Here is an 18,149-nt window from a genome sequence, read left to right as displayed (position 1 = left end):
CCAGCGGCTCCGCGCTCCCCCCGCGGGCCGGGTCCGGCAGCGGGACGGGGGGGCCAGGCTCCGGGGTCACCCCGCGCCCCCTCCCCGCGGCGGCCAAAGGATGCTGAGCCCCCCGGTACCCCGGAGGGACCCGGGCGGTGGGGGCTGAGCCCCCGGTACCCCGGAGGCACCCGGGCGGTGGGGGCTGAGCCCCCGGTGCCCCCGGAGGCACCCGGTCAGTCGGGGCTGAGCCCCCGGTACCCCGGAGGGACCCGGGCGGTGGGGGCTGAGCCCCCGGTGCCCCCGGAGGGACCCGGGCGGTGGGGGCTGAGCCCCCGGTGCCCCCGGAGGCACCCGGGCGGTGGGGGCTGAGCCCCCGGTGCCCCCGGAGGCACCCGGGCGGTGGGGGCTGAGCCCCCGGTGCCCCCGGAGGGACCCGGGCGGTGGGGGCTGAGCCCCCCGGTGTCCCCGGAGGCACCCGGGCGGTGGGGGCTGAGCCCCCGGTACCCCGGAGGCACCCGGGCGGTGGGGGCTGAGCCCCCGGTGCCCCCGGAGGCACCCGGGCGGTGGGGGCTGAGCCCCCCGGTGCCCCCGGAGGGACCCGGTCAGTCGGGGCTGAGCCCCCCGGTGCCCCCGGAGGCACCCGGTCAGTCGGGGCTGAGCCCCCGGTACCCCGGAGGCACCCGGTCAGTCGGGGCTGAGCCCCCGGTACCCCGGAGGGACCCGGGCGGTGGGGGCTGAGCCCCCGGTACCCCGGAGGCACCCGGGCGGTGGGGGCTGAGCCCCCGGTGCCCCCGGAGGCACCCGGTCAGTCGGGGCTGAGCCCCCGGTGCCCCCGGAGGCACCCGGGCGGTGGGGGCTGAGCCCCCGGTACCCCGGAGGCACCCGGGCGGTGGGGGCTGAGCCCCCGGTGCCCCCGGAGGCACCCGGGCGGTGGGGGCTGAGCCCCCCGGTGTCCCCGGAGGGACCCGGTCAGTCGGGGCTGAGCCCCCGGTGCCCCGCCGAGCGGCGGGGGGGGTCGGTCCCGCCGGGGGGGTCCCCGCCCGCCGCCGCCTCCCCCCGCCCCCGCCGGGGGGGTCCCGCCTGCCGGGGCGGGCGGGCAGGAGGGGCCGGGGGCGGGCGGGGGGCGGCTCCCGGCTGCCCCATCCCCGCCGGCCCCGTCCCCCCCTCCCGCCCCCCCCCGCTTCCCCCGGCCCCGGCCCCGCCGCTGCCCCGGCCCGGCGGCGGCGATGGAGCCCGGCGCGGCCGCCCCCCGCCGCGGCCCGGGGCCGGCCTGAGCCGCGATGCGATGGAGAAGCTGGCGGCGGGGCTGGCCCGGCTCCGCTGGAGCCCCGCGGCGCTGCCCCTCGACGCGATCGTCAGCCAGTGCCGGCTGCCCACCCTCGTCTGCCTGGGGCAGGGTGAGCGGCGGGGCCGGGGGCGGCGGGGGTGGGAGGGAGGGAGGGAGGGAGGGGTGGAGGACAGAGCGGGGAGGAAGGCTGGAGGGACGAGGAGGAGGAGGGAGGGAGGCTGGAGGGACGAGGAGGAGGAGGGAGGAAGGATGGAGAGGTGGTGAGGAGGAAGGCTGGGGGAGGAGGAGGAGGGAGGGAGGCTGGAGAGGTGAGGAGGAGGGAGGGAGGGAGGAAGGCTGGGGGGAGGAAGGCTGGAGGGAGGAAGGTTGGAGTGATGAGGAGGAGGAGGGAGGGAGGCTGAAGGGACCAGGAGGAGGGAGGGAGGAAGGATGGAGTGATGAGGAGGAGGGAGGAAGGCTGGAGGGAGGAGGAGGAGGAGGGAGGAAGGCTGGAGGAAGGAGGAGGAGGAAGGCTGGAGTGATGAGGAGGAGGAGGGAGGGAGGGAGGAAGGCTGGAGGACCAGAAGGAGGGAGGGAGGCAGGAGAGGTGAGGAGGAGGAGGGAGGAAGGCTGGAGGGACGAAGAGGAGGAAGAGGGGAAGACTGGAGGGGTGAGGAGGAGAAGGGAGAGAGGAAGGTTGGAGGGTTGAAAAGGAGGAGGGAGGAAGGCTGGAGTGATGAGGAGGAGGGAGAGAGGAAGGCTGGAGGGAGGAGGGAGGGGTGGAGGGCAGAGGGATGGGGAGGAAGGAGGAAGGCTTGAGAATGAGGAGGAGGAGGGAGGGAGAAAGGCTGGAGGGAGGGATGGAGGGTGGAGGGACAAGGAGGGAGATAGGAAGGCTGGAGAGGTGAGGAGGAGGAGGAGGGAGGAAGGCTAGAGGGATGGGGAAGAGGAGGGAGGAAGGCTGGAGGGACGAGGAGGAGGGAGAGGGGATGACCGGAGGGGTGAGGAGGAGGAGGGAGGAAGGCTAGAGGGATGGGGAAGAGGAGGGAGGAAGGCTGGAGGGATGAGGAGGAGGGAGAGGGGTTGACCGGAGGGGTGAGGAGGAGGAGGGAGGAAGGCTAGAGGGATGGGGAAGAGGAGGGAGGAAGGCTGGAGGGATGAGGAGGAGGGAGAGGGGATGACCGGAGGGGTGAGGAGGAGGAGGGAGGACGGCTGGATGGGTGAGGAGGAGAAGGGAGAGAGGAAGGCTGGAGAGGTGAGGAGGAGGAAGGAGGAAGACTCGAGAGACCAGGAGAAGGGAGGGAGGCTGGAGCGAGGAGGAGGAGGAGGGAGGAAGGCTGGAGAGGTGAGGAGGAGGAGGGAGGAAGGCTGGAGGGCCAGGCGAGACATGACCAAGCTGCCGTCCCAGGTCCGGGGCTGCTGCTGTTCGGCCCCTTCTCCTGTGGGGGCCCGGGGTGGGAGCGGGGTGGGAGCGGGGTGCGTGGGGCTGCCCGCCGTTGCCCTCGTCACCCTTTCCGGGTGACACGCTGGAGGTGGTGGCACCGGGCTGGCAGGGGCTGGGAGCCCCCGTGTCCCCTCGCCACCCTCCCCAGGACGCGGCCTGGCCGGGGGGAGCGGGGTGCCCTGCGGGGTGCCCAGGCCCCAGCACAGCGTCACCCCGCCGTGGCCGCACGGGCCGTGTCCCCTCCGGAGCGGGGTCCGTCCCCCCAGCGCAGCGCGTCCCCCGCTCCAGCCCACGGTGCTCCCCTCCGGGGCAGGATCCGGCCCCTCCGGGGCAGGGTGGGCGCTCGGGGCCGCGCTGGGGTGGGCGCCGGGCCTGCGGGGTGCAGCGGCGGTGGGGGCCCCTCCGCCGGCCCCATCTCAATAAACTTCTTGTTTGTGGCGGCTGCAGCTTTTCAGGGGGGACAAAGAAATTGTTTCCTGGGCAACTGGCGGCTCTTGGCAGCGGGCACCTGCTCATCCCTCCGGCTGGCTGTCCGTCCGTCCGTCCGTCCCCCGGCTGGCCGCCCCTGGGTGCCCCGGGGAGGGTGGGGGGTGTCGTGGGGATGGTGACAGCCCCGTCCCCCGGCAGGCGAGCGCGTGGAGGGGGTGAGCGCCCAGGACGTGCTGCTGGTCCACTCCTGCCGGCAGTGGACGACGGTGACGGCGCACAGCCTGGAGGAGGGACACTACGTCATCGGCCCCAAAATCGACATCCCGCTCCAGTACCCAGGTGGGGGCGGCCGGGGCGCGAGGGGCGAGGGTGTCGGTGTCCCCTGGGGGATCAGGGCTGGGACCCCCCCACACCGCCGGTGGCTGAACTGGGGGTGCTCCAGTATGGCCCAGTCTGGGGAGGAGATGCTCTGGTTTGGGGGCTGCTCTCTGCCTCTCCTGCCCTGCCCAAAGCCGGGGGCTGTGGGGGGCTGGCAGGGGTGGGGTGGGGATGGGAAGGGATGCGGACAGGGATGGGGTAGGATGGGATGGGAGGGTGAGGATGGGATGAGGCTGGGGACAGGGACAGGGATGGGATGGTGATGGGGAAGAGGATGGGGCTGGGAGGGGGATGGGGATGGGGTGAGGATGGGATGGGGACAGGGACAGGGATGGGATGGGGACAGGAACAGGGATGGGATGGGGACAGGAACAGGGATGGGATGGATGGGATGGGGATGGGATAGGATGGGTTGAGGGGGTGGGGATGGGGTGAGGACAGGACTGGGAGCGGGATGGGGACAGGAATGGAATGGGATGGAATGGGATGGGATGGGGATAGGGATGGGGACAGGGATGAGGATGGGATGGGACCAGGGCTGGGGCCAGCGATGCAGACGAAGGTGCTGAATTGCTGGCGGCCGCCGTAGCAAGAGCCTTAATGACCACTCTGAGTGCTCGCCATGTCGGTAATGAGTCCTGCTAATAAATAAATAATGGGAAATGGAGCGGGGGAGGGGTTAATCGCCCGTCCCAAGGGGGGAGCCGAGGCGGGGAGGGCCGGCCCGTGCGTTAACCAGCTTTGGGGGCTTGGCCGTGCCCGAGCCGGCTGCCCCGGTGCACGGGGCTGCCCCCGGCTCAGGCACCGCGGCTCCAGCCTTGACCAACTCCCGCATCCCCGGTGCCATGGCTGCGGCCGGGTCCCTGCCCGGCGAGGGGCAGCCATGGCCCCAGCACTGGCTCGGCACGGATTAATATTCCCCTCAGGTCCATCCCCGCCGAGCCGATGCCAATGGCGACAGCTTTGCTGCCAGCCGCAGGCCCCTGCGCTCCCCACTCCGGCCTTCGCCTCCACTGCCGGCTGGGCTGCCGAGCCCCCCGATCCCCTCCCCGGCGGCTCTGCTGCCTGAGGCGTGGGGCCGAGGGGGGGTCGCGGGGCCCCGGCGGGGCTGGGGCCGGGTTTCGGGGGACCATGCTGCTCCCTGTGATTTTGGCCTCTCCGCTGGCCCTGCCCCAGGCGGGCTCCTCCAGCCCCGGGGCGTTTCGGTGGCCGCTTTGGGGTGTTCCCACAGCCGAGACACCCGCTCTGCTCGCGGCTTTGTGCTGTGTCCCGCTCAAAAGCCCCCCTTGATGCTGCGTGTGTGGGGTACAGGCACGGGGACGCGCTGGTGTCCCCTTCACACTGGGTGACGCCCTCTGCCCACAGAGGTGACCCCCCGAAAAACGTGAGGGGGACCCCAGGGCAGCCTCGAGGGTGGCTGCTGCCCACGAAGGGCCGTGCTGGCCCCGAGGTGGGTCACAGCCGGTCCGGGCCCTGGAGAGGGGCTCCTCTCACCGCCGCGGGTCTGGCTGTCCCACGCAGGGAAGTTCAAGCTGCTGGACCAGGACCGGGACATCCGCGAGCCCGTGCAGTACTTCAACAGCGTGGAGGAGGTGGCCAGCATCTTCCCGGACCGCGTCTTCGTCATGGAGGCCATCACCTTCAGCGTGAAGGTTGGTATGGGGGCAGTGGTGGGACAGCAGGTGAATGTCAGGGAGTGGTGGTGAGGCAGCAGGGGATGGTGGTGGGACATCAGAAGATGGTGGTGAGACATCAGGGGTAGACGGTGGGACATCAGGGTGTGGTGGTGGGAACTGGGGGATGGTGGTGGGACATAGGAGGACAGTGGGACAGCAGGGATGGTGACGGGATGTCAGGAGATGGTGGTGGGACATCAAGAGTTGGTGGTGGGACATCAGGGGATGGTGATGGGACATCTGGGTATGGTGGTAGGAATCAAGGGGTGGTGGTGGGACGTTGGGGTCAGTGGTGGGACATCAGGAGAGGACAGTGAGCCAGCAAGGGTTGTTGGTGGGACATCAGGGGTAGGTGGTGGGACATTGGAGGTAGTGGTTGGACGTCAGGGGATGGTGGTGGGAATAGGGGGTGTGGTGGTGGGACATCAAGGGATGGTGGTGGGACGTTGAAAGAGGACAGTGGGACATCAGGGGATGGTGGTGGGACATCAGGGTATGATGCTAGGAATCGGGGGGGGTGGTGGGACACCGAGGTCAGTGGTGGGACATCAGGAGAGAAGAGTGGGACATCGGGGTGGCGGCGGTGGGGCATCAGGGGTCGGTGGTGGCACATTACAGGATGGTGGTGGGACGTCAGGGGACAGTGCCAGGGCAGCGGGTCCCACGGTGGGGCTGTCCCGGGGCAGGTGGTGTCGGGGGAGTTCAGCGAGGACAGCGAGGTGTACAACTTCACGCTGCACGCGGGGGACGAGCTGACGCTGATGGGGCAAGCGGAGATCCTCTGCGCCAAGACGGTGAAGGAGAAATCGCGCTTCAACACCATCCTGCGGAAGTTGGGCAAGGCGGTGCCGGCGGCGGGGGCCAGGCAGGTGAAGGGCAAGATGCCCTGCCTGATCTGCATGAACCACCGCACCAACGAGAGCCTCAGCCTGCCCTTCCAGTGCAAGGGCCGCTTCAGCACCCGCAGCCCCCTGGAGCTGCGGCTGCAGGAGGGCGAGCACACCATCCGCAGCATCATCGAGAAGGTGCGGCTGCCCGTCAACGTGGCCGTGCCCAGCCGCCCCGCGCGCAACCCCTACGACCTGCACGCCATCCGCGAGGGCCACTGCTACAAGCTGGTCAGCATCATCTCCAAGACGGTGGTGTTGTGCTGCATCCTCCGCCGGGACGAGCTGGTCCCCTTCCACTTCCTCCTGCTGACCGACATGCCCCGCTTCCAGCTGCCCGAGGGGCTGCTCGCCGGGGACCCCCAGCTGGAGAAGCTGCTGCGGGACAGCGCTGCGTACTGCCACGACCGCTTCAACCCCGACGAGTACTCGCGGGCTGTGCGGGAGGCCAAACCTGACTTTTCGGAGGAATGCGCCAGCCCCCGGCGCCTGCGGCTCTGCCTGCCTGCCTGCGCCCGCGAGGAGCTCAGCCAGCCCCTCCAACGCCTCTCCCTCTGCGCCTGCAGCACGGGGCTCCCCCGGGAGCCCACCGCCCGCTGCCAGGGACCGCGGGGCGTCGGGGGGGGCACCCCGCGCCCGCCGCTGCCCGACTTCCCTGACCCCGACCGGGAGTACATGACACCCGACTGGGCCGAGCCCGAGTTCAGGACTCAGGAGCCGCTGGAGATCCCCTACGAGGAGCTCTGGAGCAACCCCAGCCCCGAGGGCTGCTGCGAGCCCGGCAGCGGCGCCGGCCGCCAGGACCTCGTCTCCTTCAGGGCCGTCACCCCACTGGGCTCCCCGCACCACCCCGGCGTGCCCGGGGATGAGCCCCGAGGGGACACCCCACCCCCTGTGCCACCCAAGTCAGAGGCGGTAAGAGCCGCGGTCCTGTCCCCGGGCACGGGGAATAACACCCTGGGGTCCCGCCTTCCGCCAGCCGCCCTGGCCCGGGGGGATGCACTGGGATAGCCGGGCGGCGAGCCCCGGCGTGGCCCTGCCAGCAGCCCTGCGCCGTGGGCAGGGGCTCTGCGCTGGGAGCCCCTGGCTCCGGGGTCCCTCCCCAGCGATGTTCGGTCACCCAAATCCTCTGGGCTCCTCAGCACCACGGGGTACCCAGTTCCCCCGGCTCCCTGTCACCAGGGGGGTACCCAAATCCTCAGGACACTCTTGTACCACGGGGTACCCAGTTCCCCAGGCCTCTCTGCATCACGGGGTACCCGAATCCCTTGGGCTTCCCAGCGCCATGGGGGTACCCAAACCCTCCGGGCTCCCCTGCACCGTGGCTTGCGGAGTCCTTTGGGCTCCCCTGCACCATGGCGCGCTCAAATCTCTCAGGTTCCCCTTCACCATGGGGTACCCAGATTTTTGGAGCTCCCCGCACCGTGGGGTACCCACCCAGTTCCCTGTGGCTCCCCCACCCCGTTGGTACCTAGAGCCCCGTGGCTCCATAGGGGCTGGCTGCTCTCAAACCCCCCATCGCCCCCCTCCAGCCGTGGGGTCCCGGGGGCAGATCCCTGCCGCAACCGGGGGCCCTGACGGTGCTCGCCCTCCTTCCAGGTGAAGGAGGAGTGCCGGCTGCTGAACGCACCCCCTGTGCCGCCCCGGGGCAGCCGCCCCCCGGCACCCTGCAGCCCCCCGGCACCCCTGCGCTGCCCGAAGCTGGCACCCGTTCCCTCGCCCAGCCCCAGCCTCTCCTACTACTCCTCGGGGCTCCATGACGGGTGAGTGGCTCCGGTGTGGCTGGGAGGCTGTGATGGGGACGGGGTGGCGGGTTGGCACCCCAGGGTGGGATGCCCCTGCAAGTGTGGGGCTGGGGATGGGGGGACGCAGCCCTGGGGTGATGGTGATGCTCCCCTTCCTCCCGCAGGTCGGTCCCGCGGAGCGGCAGCGGCTCGCCCTCGCCCGATGCCTACTCCCTGTACTGCTACCCCTGCACCTGGGGGGACTGCAAAGCCGGGGAGGCCCCCGGGCGCCCGCTGCCCCCCGCCGTGCTGCCCCCCGCCGCCCAGCCCGCTCCCACCTCCTGGTCGGACCCCTGGGCGTACGCCGAGGCGGGCACCGGGGCGGGCAGCGGCTGCTCGACCCCGCTGCCGGCTGCCGAGCCCCCCCTGAAGCCCTACCGCAGCTGCCCCCGCCTCAAGCCCCCGCACCCCCAAAAACGCTTTGCCCCCTTCGGGGCACTCAACCCCTTTGCCGGCCCGGCCGAGTGGCCGGAGAGCCCGGAGTGGCCCAAGCCGCCTTCAGCCCCGGCCGCCCCCTCCTCCTCCTCCTCACCAGAGCCCTTCGCCCCTGCCGAGGAGCTGGGACCCCCCCCTCGCCCACCCAAGGGCTTCGAGGGGGACAGCATCGTCATCCGTGGGGCGGCCCCGCTCTCGCCCGCCGTCCTGCGCGGGGCCGAGGGCGGCGTCACCCGCGTCTACCTGGCGCAGGGCGTCATCGAGGTGCCGCCGGCGGCGCGGGGCGATGGGGGGGCCCCGCCGGCCGCCCCCCGTCCCAGCGGGGACGGCTCGCCCTGGCTGCCCCCCGCCGACCTCTCGGCTCTCTCGCTGGAGGAGGTCTCCAAGTGCCTGCGCTTCATCGGCCTCTCCGAGGACGTGGTCAGCTTCTTCGCCCGCGAGCGCATCGACGGCAGCATCTTCGTGCAGCTCAGCGAGGAGATCCTGGCCGACGACTTCCGTCTCACCAAGCTCCAGGTGAAGAAGATCATGCAGTTCATCAAGGGCTGGCGCCCCAAGATCTAGCCGCGTGCCGGGGACCCCCTGGACCGTGGGGGTCCCCCAGCCACCTGGACCACAGCTCTGGCTCTCCCTGCTCCCGCCCGCGGCCCCGCTCCGGGGCACCCCGATGCGGCAGTGCCTCTGCCCCACCGCCCGTGGGGTTTCCTCCTCCCGGGCAGCTCGGCCCTATCGCCCAGCCCTCCCTTCCTTTCTGTTTTAACACTGGACGGTAATTTTGGCCCAAAGGGGCTGGAAAATACTGGAGTTTGCGTTGACTGGTTTAACTTAATCCTTGTGGATTAGCGTAATAAACGTACGGGAGAAAAACGAGCCACCAGAGAAGCTCCTTGCTTGGGGAGGAGGGGGCTCTTGGTGGGGAAGGAGGCTCGCACCCTCGCGCACCCAGCTGGCCGGGGTGCTACAGAGCTGCCCCATCCCCGGTGCGTGGCAAGGGACCAGGGTCCTCCACGCAAGGGCCAGCGTGGCTCTCGGACCTGCTCCGGGCTGCCTGCACCCCAGGGTGAGTTCGGGGCCGTGGAAGGGAGCTCCCCCGCCTGATGGACGCGGGCCACCCTGGGAAAGGGAGGCAGAGACCTGCCTGCAGGACTGCACCCACCACCCGAAGCACCCGCTCTCTCAGGGCCCCATGGCGAGGCGCCCCACAGACCCCCGAGCTCCACCGCAGAGCTCGATGGAGCCAGAGCAATGGGAGGGTCTGGGACCAGACCTCCCCGGCCCCAACTCCCGACGCAGGGGGTGCAGGGCTACCCCAAAACCCCAGCCCCTGCACAGCCCTCCACGCAAAGGGCAGCTCCGGGGGACTGCTGCCGGTTACCAGCTCCGCAGGCAGCCCGGCGCCTCCCCAGCAGGCTGCAGAGGCGGGATGAGACGATGTCTCAGCCTAATTGTGTACCGGCGGCTCTGAGAAATGAGCAGGAATGTGACATGAAAAGAGCAGCATCACCCCAGCTCCCAGCCCTAGCAGGGCGCAGGGAGGCTGGAGCCTGGGGAGGCAGCGAGCCAGGAGCTGGAGGCCAGGCCAGCCCTGAAATTACCGACAGGTGCACGGAGATTTAAAGCCTTTTAGTTTAAACTGAGCTCTCCCCACGGGGGACCCTTCTGGCCTTTGGCTGCTTGATTTGCAATTACAGGCGGGTCCATCTGCCAGGATAACCCCGGCGGCAGCGCTCGGGGCCAGACAAAAGAGCCAGAGGCTCCTCACAGCCCCTGATTGATGGCCGAGGTGACAGAGCCGGTCTTTGTTCCGCACTGCCGCCCTCCCCTGCCTTTCCCCACCCTCCGGCAACCGCCAGCAGCCCCTTTGTGGGTCTCTCAGCCGGCAAACACGGAGAGGACCCCAGAGGATTGCCTGAACGCTTTATTTCCGACTCGAGCGGTTCCCTTCCTCGGTGCCGAGGGGCTGCTGCCCCAGTGAGACGGGAGGAGAAGCAGGCATGGAGTCCAAACCCAGGAGACGGGGATCTATTGTTGGAGGCGTGCGGAAAGGCAAGGCCTCGGAGCCAGACGCGTGCTGGATGCTGCCCGCCAGACCGGGAGCTCTGCAGGTCGCAGTATGGAGGTGAAGGCAGAAGAAATTCTCTCTCCCAGCAAGGAGCCACCAGGCCCACGCTGGCACGGGACGGACGTGCCCAACACACAGGAGCTGATAAGGCACTTGAAATGACTACAAGCCACGAGGCAATCCGCTGCCACCCTCCTTCCTTCCCTGCCTCCCCTGGGCGCTTTGCAGATTAACCTACAGAGAATGGGGTGTCGCTGGAGAGCTGGTGGCCCCAGCTGGAGCTGTCGGCATGTCGCGGGTGGGCGGCGTCGGGCCACGCTCACTGGTGGAATTTCTTGCTTGGGCTGTTGGCGTAGTCCAGCAGCAGCTGGCACGGCGTGAACTGGCTGCCGTAGACGGCCTCGTACTTGCGCAGCTTGTCCACCAGCTGCTTGGCTCCGTAGGAGTCCGCGTACCTGAAGGGACCTGCCGGGGACAGGGGGACACATCTGTGCCAAGGAAGCAAGAGGCACCAAGGTGCCTGGAAGGGTGAGAGCACTGGATTCGGCCGATCCGTCCTCCAAGACACCCCCGGTCCCTTGGCAGGGCAACGCAGGACCCTGCTCCGTCCGCCCACCTGCGCTGAGCAGAGGTTACTGGGTTGCTGGGGACAAGCTGGGGCACAGATAACTGGGACCGCTCCCTTAGTCTGAGCTTGCCTTGAGGAGGGGAAGCGCTGGGCGCTCGGCTGAAGCACCACCTCAGGCCCAAGAGCCCTTAGGATCCTTCAGTTGCGACCCAAACCTCAGCTCATGCTTGGTCCGCTGCCCAGGCCGCGGCCACAGCCACCCAGCCAGGCTGCAGATGGGTCCAGGAGACCTTTGCCCACGCTCTTGGCTAGTACCTTGGCCTGGAAAGGGCTGCGTGCCACGGCTGGGGTTATCAGCTCAGCTTCATCTGTGCCACGTGCGGGCACGGGGGGAACGGGGTGTCCTTGGGCACCATTTCTCAACTCTGCGTGCAGCACAAGGCCTGGCTTCCAGAAGCACCGCAAGACGCCTGCCCGCCCGCCCAGGCAAGTAGCAGTGGCAAGAGATGAGATATCGGAGCCTTGTTTTTCACCAAGCGCCATATGGCTGCACAAAACCCAGGGATTTCTTAAAAATGTAGGGCCTTTGCAAATCTCCCATCCCACCTACACTCCCATGACTATCAGACATGGTAAAAGCTCTTCCTCTGAGGTTCTCACGGGAAGAGCTGATGAGGCTGGGGCCAGCACGGCTCGGCCTTCTTATTCAAACCTGAAGACACAGCAGATGACCTGGTTGGAGTCCCTTGATCCTCACCAGCCACAGCTCTGTGAAACAGCTGTACCGGCAGAGGAACTCCACAGGGTCCTGGCAGAAAGGTGCCACAGCAGCTCTCAGGCTCGCTGCCACCTCTCGTGGGGTGGGAACACTGGAGCAACCTCTCTGGCTCAGGCTTTACGTGGGAGAAGGACACTCAGGCTTGTCAGACTGCAGCTCAAACCCGGCCTTAACTGCCAACTCGCCTCTGCTAGCTAGAGCCCACTAGGCAAGCCCACTACGAAGTTTTCAAGCCAAGCCAGGCAGCCTAGCCCAAACCGCAGCCGAAACCACTTACCTCCCAGGCATGGTGGGAAGCCCAAGCCGAACACAGCACCAATATCTCCCTCCACGGGGTTGCTGAGGATCCCTTCCTGCAGGCACATGGCTGCTTCATTCACAAACCTCGTCACCAAGCGCATCTGGATGTCCTCATCAGTACAGCTGCAAGGAAAGAGTCTGTAAGGGCTGTGCAGGTAACACAGCAGCTGGATGGAGGAGCACGAGAAGCCAGCACAGACTGGGGACAGAGGCAGGCCTGGGGCAGGGGAGAGAACGGAGGATAAGGACCAAGTTCTGTGACGTGCCCCGAAGCAGGCACGTAAGAATGGCAAAGGCTTGACCAGGCCAGATGGGAACCGCTCCAGGAGGTGTTTCAGTGCCAGGCGGTACAACAGGTCCGACGCCAGCCGCACCAGCCCTCTTGCCCAGACAAGCCCCACCACAGAAAAGCTTTCTGCAAAGGTGCCCGAGCAAATGCTGATAAATTCGAGGATGCCCCATTCCTGCTAGCACAGGCTCTCCAGAGCCAACAGCCTGCCCCCCTACGTGCCAGCTGGGAAGAGCCAAATGCCAGCTGGAGGGACTCCATGCTCAACGCTGTCCTCCGGTGCTGCCGGGCGCAGCCCTTGCGCTGATGCTTAGAGGCAGGAGAAGGAGCTGGGCAGGGGTGAGAGCCAGCCCACACCACCGCTCAGCAGGCACAGCTACTTACACTTCAGGTTTGGCTGGCACTTTGAACCGCGCCAAGATCTCATCCATGCCAGAATTCACGCTCCTGTTCTTCACCCCCTCCTGGTAAACATAAAAGCCTTTCCCTGCCTTGCGACCTGCCGGGGAGAAAAAGAGACAGTCGTATCCTGCCACGCGTCCCGTTTGCTCCCGACACCTTTGCCTCTGATCTTTGTGACTCCTGCTTCTGTTAGCACGAGCAGATCCTCCCAGCACAGGCAGCGTCGCCGCGCTTCAGAGCGAGCCCGTTTGGGGCCTCACCAAGGACAGAGGGAAGGGGGCCCCCGTCCAGCTGACTCCTTGGCAAGACGCTGCCACGGTGCCAGGCCCTAATGCCTTCGCTAGGTCCAGAGGAGGGTCAAGTAACGCCACCATTTCTGTGGCTACAGCAGCAAAAAGACACGGCCCTTGTCCACACCTGGGAGCAAGGCACAGAGATGACAAGAGCTCCTGAGTAACCCTCGCTGCCAGGGGGCCGGTCACAGCAAGGCTCACTGGAAGTCAGAGCTATCGTGGTCCAAGCGCAGGTCCCACTGATGGACGCTGCTCCGTCCTGGCGTGCTCAGAGGCACGGCTGCCTCTGGCACCCAGTGCCACCAGGGCACAGCTTCTGCCACGCAGACAGAGCCATCATCTTTCCTTGCACACAGCTTCCAAACCTCAGCTCAGGGTTTGCTTCACTTGAGCACATTTATTTCCAGCCATTTGCTCCCCATGTCCCAGAGCGCTTGTGCAGGTTTCATGAAGCGGCCAGACAGAGGTTCATGAGATCTTGTCTGCTGCCTTTGCTCTGGGCAGCATCCCTGGCTGCTGCTGCTGCCATTTCGGCAAAGGAAGGTCTGGCTGCAGCCAAAGGTCTACCCAGGGCGGGATTAGACAGATTAGCTGCAAGCTGCCCTTCAGGGAAGCCTCTGATGAGGGTCAGAGAAGCAGCACTGTATCTCCACTGGCCTTTAGAGATGCCTAGAGCACTTTTAGAGAAGCCAGTTTTCCCAGCTGGGAGGGATTCCCGACCCATTCCCAGGGCTGTTCTCTGACTGCTCTCACCTGAGGCAGAAAAGGCCGATGGATGCTAGTACTTTTCCTCAAACAAAAGGGAAACATGTTTGATTAAAACAGCCTAGCGTCTCACCTAAGAAGCCTTTTTCCACCATGACCTTGAAGAAATCGATGCTGCCTCCTCCAAAACGTTCGCCAAAGGCCTTGCCAAGGTCCTCAGCCACATGTGTGGCCACATCCACACCCACCTCGTCGATCAGGGTGGCAGCACCCACAGGAAAGCCGAAGGCTGTAGAGATGGCATCTATTTTCTTTGGGTCAACGCCCTCCTGCAGGAATAGAAGGGGAAGCAATGGTATCTCTGGGTGAGGGCTGTGGAAAACCAGCACGGGGGCAGAAAGCCCTCGCTCATCTGGGGCCACAGACTGCGACTAGCCCCATCGGCCGTTTGATTACGGACAGGAGCAGCGTAATCGTGCTTGTGCCACTCCTGACTCTCCCCTGGTGCCGTGTGGGGAGGAATGAGCCTCATCACGGCCTGCACCAGGTCTCATCAGACCACAGCTCAGCCAAGAGCAGGCTGGGGACAACCACGGGCACCGGGGCTGGTCACCCACCTCCCTTCGTGGCCAGGGCTGGGGTCAGTCTGATCAGGGGCAAGGAAGAAGCAGAGTTTACACAATTATTTGGCGGACGCTCGGTAGCTGACGGGATACACACCTGGAGAACGCGGACCACTTCTGCCAGCATCGGCCCCAGGCACCTGGTGGTGTAGAAGCCAGGCCCATCCTAGGGAAGAGGAGCGGAGCAGGAAGGCAGATGAGTACAAACTGCAGGAACACGGCCTCTCTCGGCAGCACAAGAACTGCGTTTCACAGCCCAGGCTGCAGTGCAGGCACTGACACGCAGGGCAGACACGCTGAACTCCATTTCCAACAGTATGTTATCGACTGCTAGAATAGTTTTTTTTCCTGTAGGGCTCAGCAGTGCTTGAAGACTTCCATGAACTTACTCCCTGGAAGTTCCTACCAGAGTGTTTTTATTTGAAATAGTGCCTGGAGGTCCCAAGCAGGCTGCGAAGTCCCCTTGCTTCACCAAGCCCAACAGCCTGACAGGGGAAAGGGTGCTCAGAGCAAGTGAAACAGGCATAAACCACTTGTTTCACCTCTGATATTGCTCACAGAGTCAGGAAGCAACAGATTAGCTGCAAGCTGCCCTTCAGGGAAGCCTCTGATGTGGGGCCGAGGGTCAGAGAAGCAGCACTGTATCTCCACTGGCCTTTAGAGATGCCTAGAGCACTTCCAGACAAGCCAGTTTTCCCAGCACCACAGGAGAGACCTGCTCAGCATTGCTGGTAACATCACACATCAGTGAAAAGTCCAATCCAAAAACTACACTCACCAAACAGCCCTGAGCCCACTGGCTGAACCTCCCACACAGCTGAAATAGCATCACTGATGTTTTCTACCATGGAGCACGAGACCAGCTCCGTTTGGAGGGCCCCCTCTCACAAAAGATTTAAATCCAGAAAGAGGAAGAATACTGCTCACAGGCCCCTCTGTCCTTGCAGCTTGCCAGGGAGAAGAGGTGGTGAGAGTCCTGCCCAGACTCTGCTCCATCTCAGATGCCACTACAGATTTCAGCCTCCTGGAAGTTGTGTGGAACAGGACCGTCAGCTCCTCATGCTGGCCGACAGACTGCTCCTGCGCCTTGTGGCCTTCCATGGCTGCTCCAAAGGACACCTGAGAGATCACCTCAGCACCTGCCTTCTTCTAACCTCCATTTGTACTTCTCAGCGTGAGTAGCTAATGCCAGCATATTCACAGCCACAATTCAGCCTCCTCTCAGTGCACAAGCCTGCCCTTTTATTTATCATCCCAGCTCAAATTTTGTGCAGTGTTCCCTCACCTTTACCACGATGACGACCTTGCCCTGTTTGAGGCCAACAGCAACAGCTGAAGCAGCCGTGTCCTGGGATGTCTTGTCCGTGGTGATTATTTCCAGCAGCTGCATTTTGTCAACAGGGGAGAAGTAGTGCATCCCAATAACCTAGGCAGAAGGAAGAGCGCAGGGTTAGGTAGGGTTAAGATGGACTTTGGCTCCCAGAGTAATCTGCTGGGCAAGTCAAGTGGCCAACTGGAGAGGGAAGCAGGCCAGCATGGGCTGCAGGACATAGAATCCCAGGTTGGAAGGGACCTCAAGGATCATCTGGGCCAACCTTTGTAGGCAAGAGCACAGTGCAGACGAGATGGCCCAGCACCATGTCCAGCTGAGTCTTAAACATGTCCAGTGTCGCGGAGTCAACCACTTCCCCGGGGAGATTATTCCAATGGCTGACTGTTCTCATTGAGAAAAAATTTGCCTCTCGTGTCCCATCGGAATCTCCCTGGGAGTAACTTGTACCCGTTACCCCTTGTCCTCACCATGGGACTCCTTGTAAAAAGGGAGTCTCCATCTGCTTTGTAGCTCCCCTTTAAGCACCGGTCCACGGTGATGAGATCACCTCTAAGCCTCCTTTTCTCAAGGCTGAACGAGCTCAGCTCTCAGCCTGTCCCCACACAGCGGCTGCCCAGACCCCTGATCATCTCGGTGGCCCCTCTCCGGACCCCTCCAGCCTGCCCACATCTTTTTTGTATATCAGGGACCAGAACTGTGCACAGGATTCCAGGTGTGGCCTGACAAGTGCCGAGTAGAGAGGGATAATGACTTCTTTCTCTCTGCTGGTGATGCCCTTTTTGATGCAACCCAGCCTCCTGTTGGCCTTCTCGGCCGCAGCAGCACCCTGCTCACTCATATTGAGCCTCCTGCCCACCAGGACCCCCAGGTCCCTTTCCATGGAGCTGCTCTCCAGCCAGGTGGACCCACCACCACAGCACACTGTCCATTCAGCCACACACTCCACTGTATCCCCCTCTGACCCAAGGGCTCTCCAGCTCCCTCTCTCCCCTTGGCTTTCCCAAGGACATGGGACATGCCCCACACCTCTTGCCTCAGGGAGGATTTAGGTATAATGCTTACAGGACCAAGAGTGCTGCTCAGCGCTCTGTACTTGTTAATAGTCTGGCAGCAAAACCTGTCTGGGAATCTGAGCCGAGCTCAGTCCCCAACCAAATTACAGGCACTGCGTGATCTGCAGGTACTCTCTGAGCTGGCAGGGCAGCCACGCGCCTGGGTGGTGCTTCGTCTCGGCTTTGAGAGGGGAACAGCAGTCACAGAGAGAGATGTTGAGCAGGGTCCCTGTCTTCTGCTCGTGAATATTTTGGTTTTTGTTTTTTTTTTTTTGGTGATGGAGTGAATTTAAGGACTAGAAGGCATGTTTCCAGAAACTAATTACAGAGGTAAGTGCAGCCTTCCTCCGAGAACAGCATTCAAGTGGAGATTATTCGGCCGTGTGCCTCACTTTCTTAACACGACCATGTAATCAGCATGTCACCTTCATGCCTCCTGGAAGCTACACTTGGCACCAAGATCTGTGTAAGTCAGAGGCGCCTTGCAGGAGAGCTGCAGACTGCAAAACTAATTAAAGAAAATACACTAATTAGTTAACTGATTTCCTATTAGTTTCCCCATAAAGAGCCATTACACAGGCAATTTATTCAGCAAGAGGATGTTATTTGCAAGTATGAACAAATAAGACTCAGTTTGCATTTCCGATGCAACTAAGGTCTGACAGCAAAGCAGGAAGAGGCTCATGAAGGTCACCGGAACCTCCAGCAGTGGGGACACACGTTGTTGCTGCACGACCTTTGCAGACCTCTGCAGAACTTCTGCAGGAAGACAAGCAGCAGAGGCAACGTACTGACCGGGGCAGTACCCGAGATCCTTGGAGGAGTTTAGGGAACCAGCCAAGGGTACCCGTGCTTTTGCATTTGTGTAACGCTTTCCAACTGAGCTCCAGAGCTTCCCCCTCCTTCTGCCCAAGCTGCTACTGCCTCCCCATCCCACCTGTTTTAGAGAGGGAGATGGGATTATCTCACAGGAGAAGGGCTTGCCCTTTCCTTCATTTTCTGCACCCCAGGCAGGCACAGCAGATTCCTCAAGCGAGGGGGAAGTATTTCCCCCTTTTAATATGAAGGCCGCCTTAGACTGATGCTTAGCCCTCGGGAGGTGACTCCACACAGATCCCTCAGACGCTGCAGTGTCACGTCTGGTCTCCTGCCGCTGCTCCCTGGAGGGTGCAGGTCTCCTTAGGGCCCGTCTCAGACCTGCCAGCCTCACGCTAGCAGGCATCACAGGCACCCTTGCCTGTCACAGACGGCAATGAAAAACGGCACGCAGCTGGCTGCTCCCAACCCAGCACATTCACACCCCTCAGGTGGTCACTCCACCAAGCACGTCCCTCAGGGCAGGCCGCTCCACGTGAAGCAGTGTTCCTACTCGGCTGTGCTTGCCTGGGCTAAGGGATGAGGATGCAGCTACTTTACATGCTGCTTAGACTTCAAGCAAAGGGATGAAGAAGTCATCTGCTCC

The 18,149-nt window shown here is 64.3% G+C and overlaps 2 protein-coding genes across 3 annotated transcripts in view; one reads left to right on the top strand and one right to left on the bottom strand.

The window, feature by feature from the left end:
• Positions 1 to 1,267: 1,267 nt before the first annotated feature.
• Positions 1,268 to 8,846, top strand: GAREM2 (GRB2 associated regulator of MAPK1 subtype 2; the record flags this gene model as incomplete). The annotated part of the gene is made up of 7 exons (XM_082305898.1): positions 1,268 to 1,379; positions 3,321 to 3,461; positions 4,090 to 4,128; positions 5,022 to 5,152; positions 5,863 to 6,978; positions 7,663 to 7,826; positions 7,973 to 8,846. 7 exons carry the CDS (start codon positions 1,268 to 1,270, stop codon positions 8,844 to 8,846), a joined length of 2,577 nt encoding a protein of 858 aa, XP_082162024.1.
• A 1,339-nt stretch (positions 8,847 to 10,185) lies between these two features.
• Positions 10,186 to 18,149, bottom strand: part of HADHA (hydroxyacyl-CoA dehydrogenase trifunctional multienzyme complex subunit alpha) — a 27,859-nt gene continuing 19,895 nt past the window's right edge. For both annotated transcript variants that reach the window (XM_082307666.1, XM_082307665.1), the window contains exons 15-20: positions 15,588 to 15,728; positions 14,400 to 14,468; positions 13,813 to 14,008; positions 12,664 to 12,778; positions 11,968 to 12,113; positions 10,186 to 10,809 (exon numbers count right to left, since the gene is read on the bottom strand). In XM_082307666.1, coding sequence (XP_082163792.1) covers positions 10,664 to 10,809; positions 11,968 to 12,113; positions 12,664 to 12,778; positions 13,813 to 14,008; positions 14,400 to 14,468; positions 15,588 to 15,728 — 813 coding nt within the window. In that variant the 3' untranslated portion in view covers positions 10,186 to 10,663. The remainder of the gene's footprint in view (positions 10,810 to 11,967; positions 12,114 to 12,663; positions 12,779 to 13,812; positions 14,009 to 14,399; positions 14,469 to 15,587; positions 15,729 to 18,149) is intronic.

The sequence above is a fragment of the Platalea leucorodia genome, assembly GCF_965183815.1.
Source record: "Platalea leucorodia genome assembly, chromosome: 3".
NCBI classification, from domain to species: Eukaryota; Metazoa; Chordata; class Aves; order Pelecaniformes; family Threskiornithidae; genus Platalea; species Platalea leucorodia.
The sequence above is the reverse complement of the archived record's forward strand: the minus strand, read 5'-3'. Positions and strand labels throughout refer to the sequence as shown.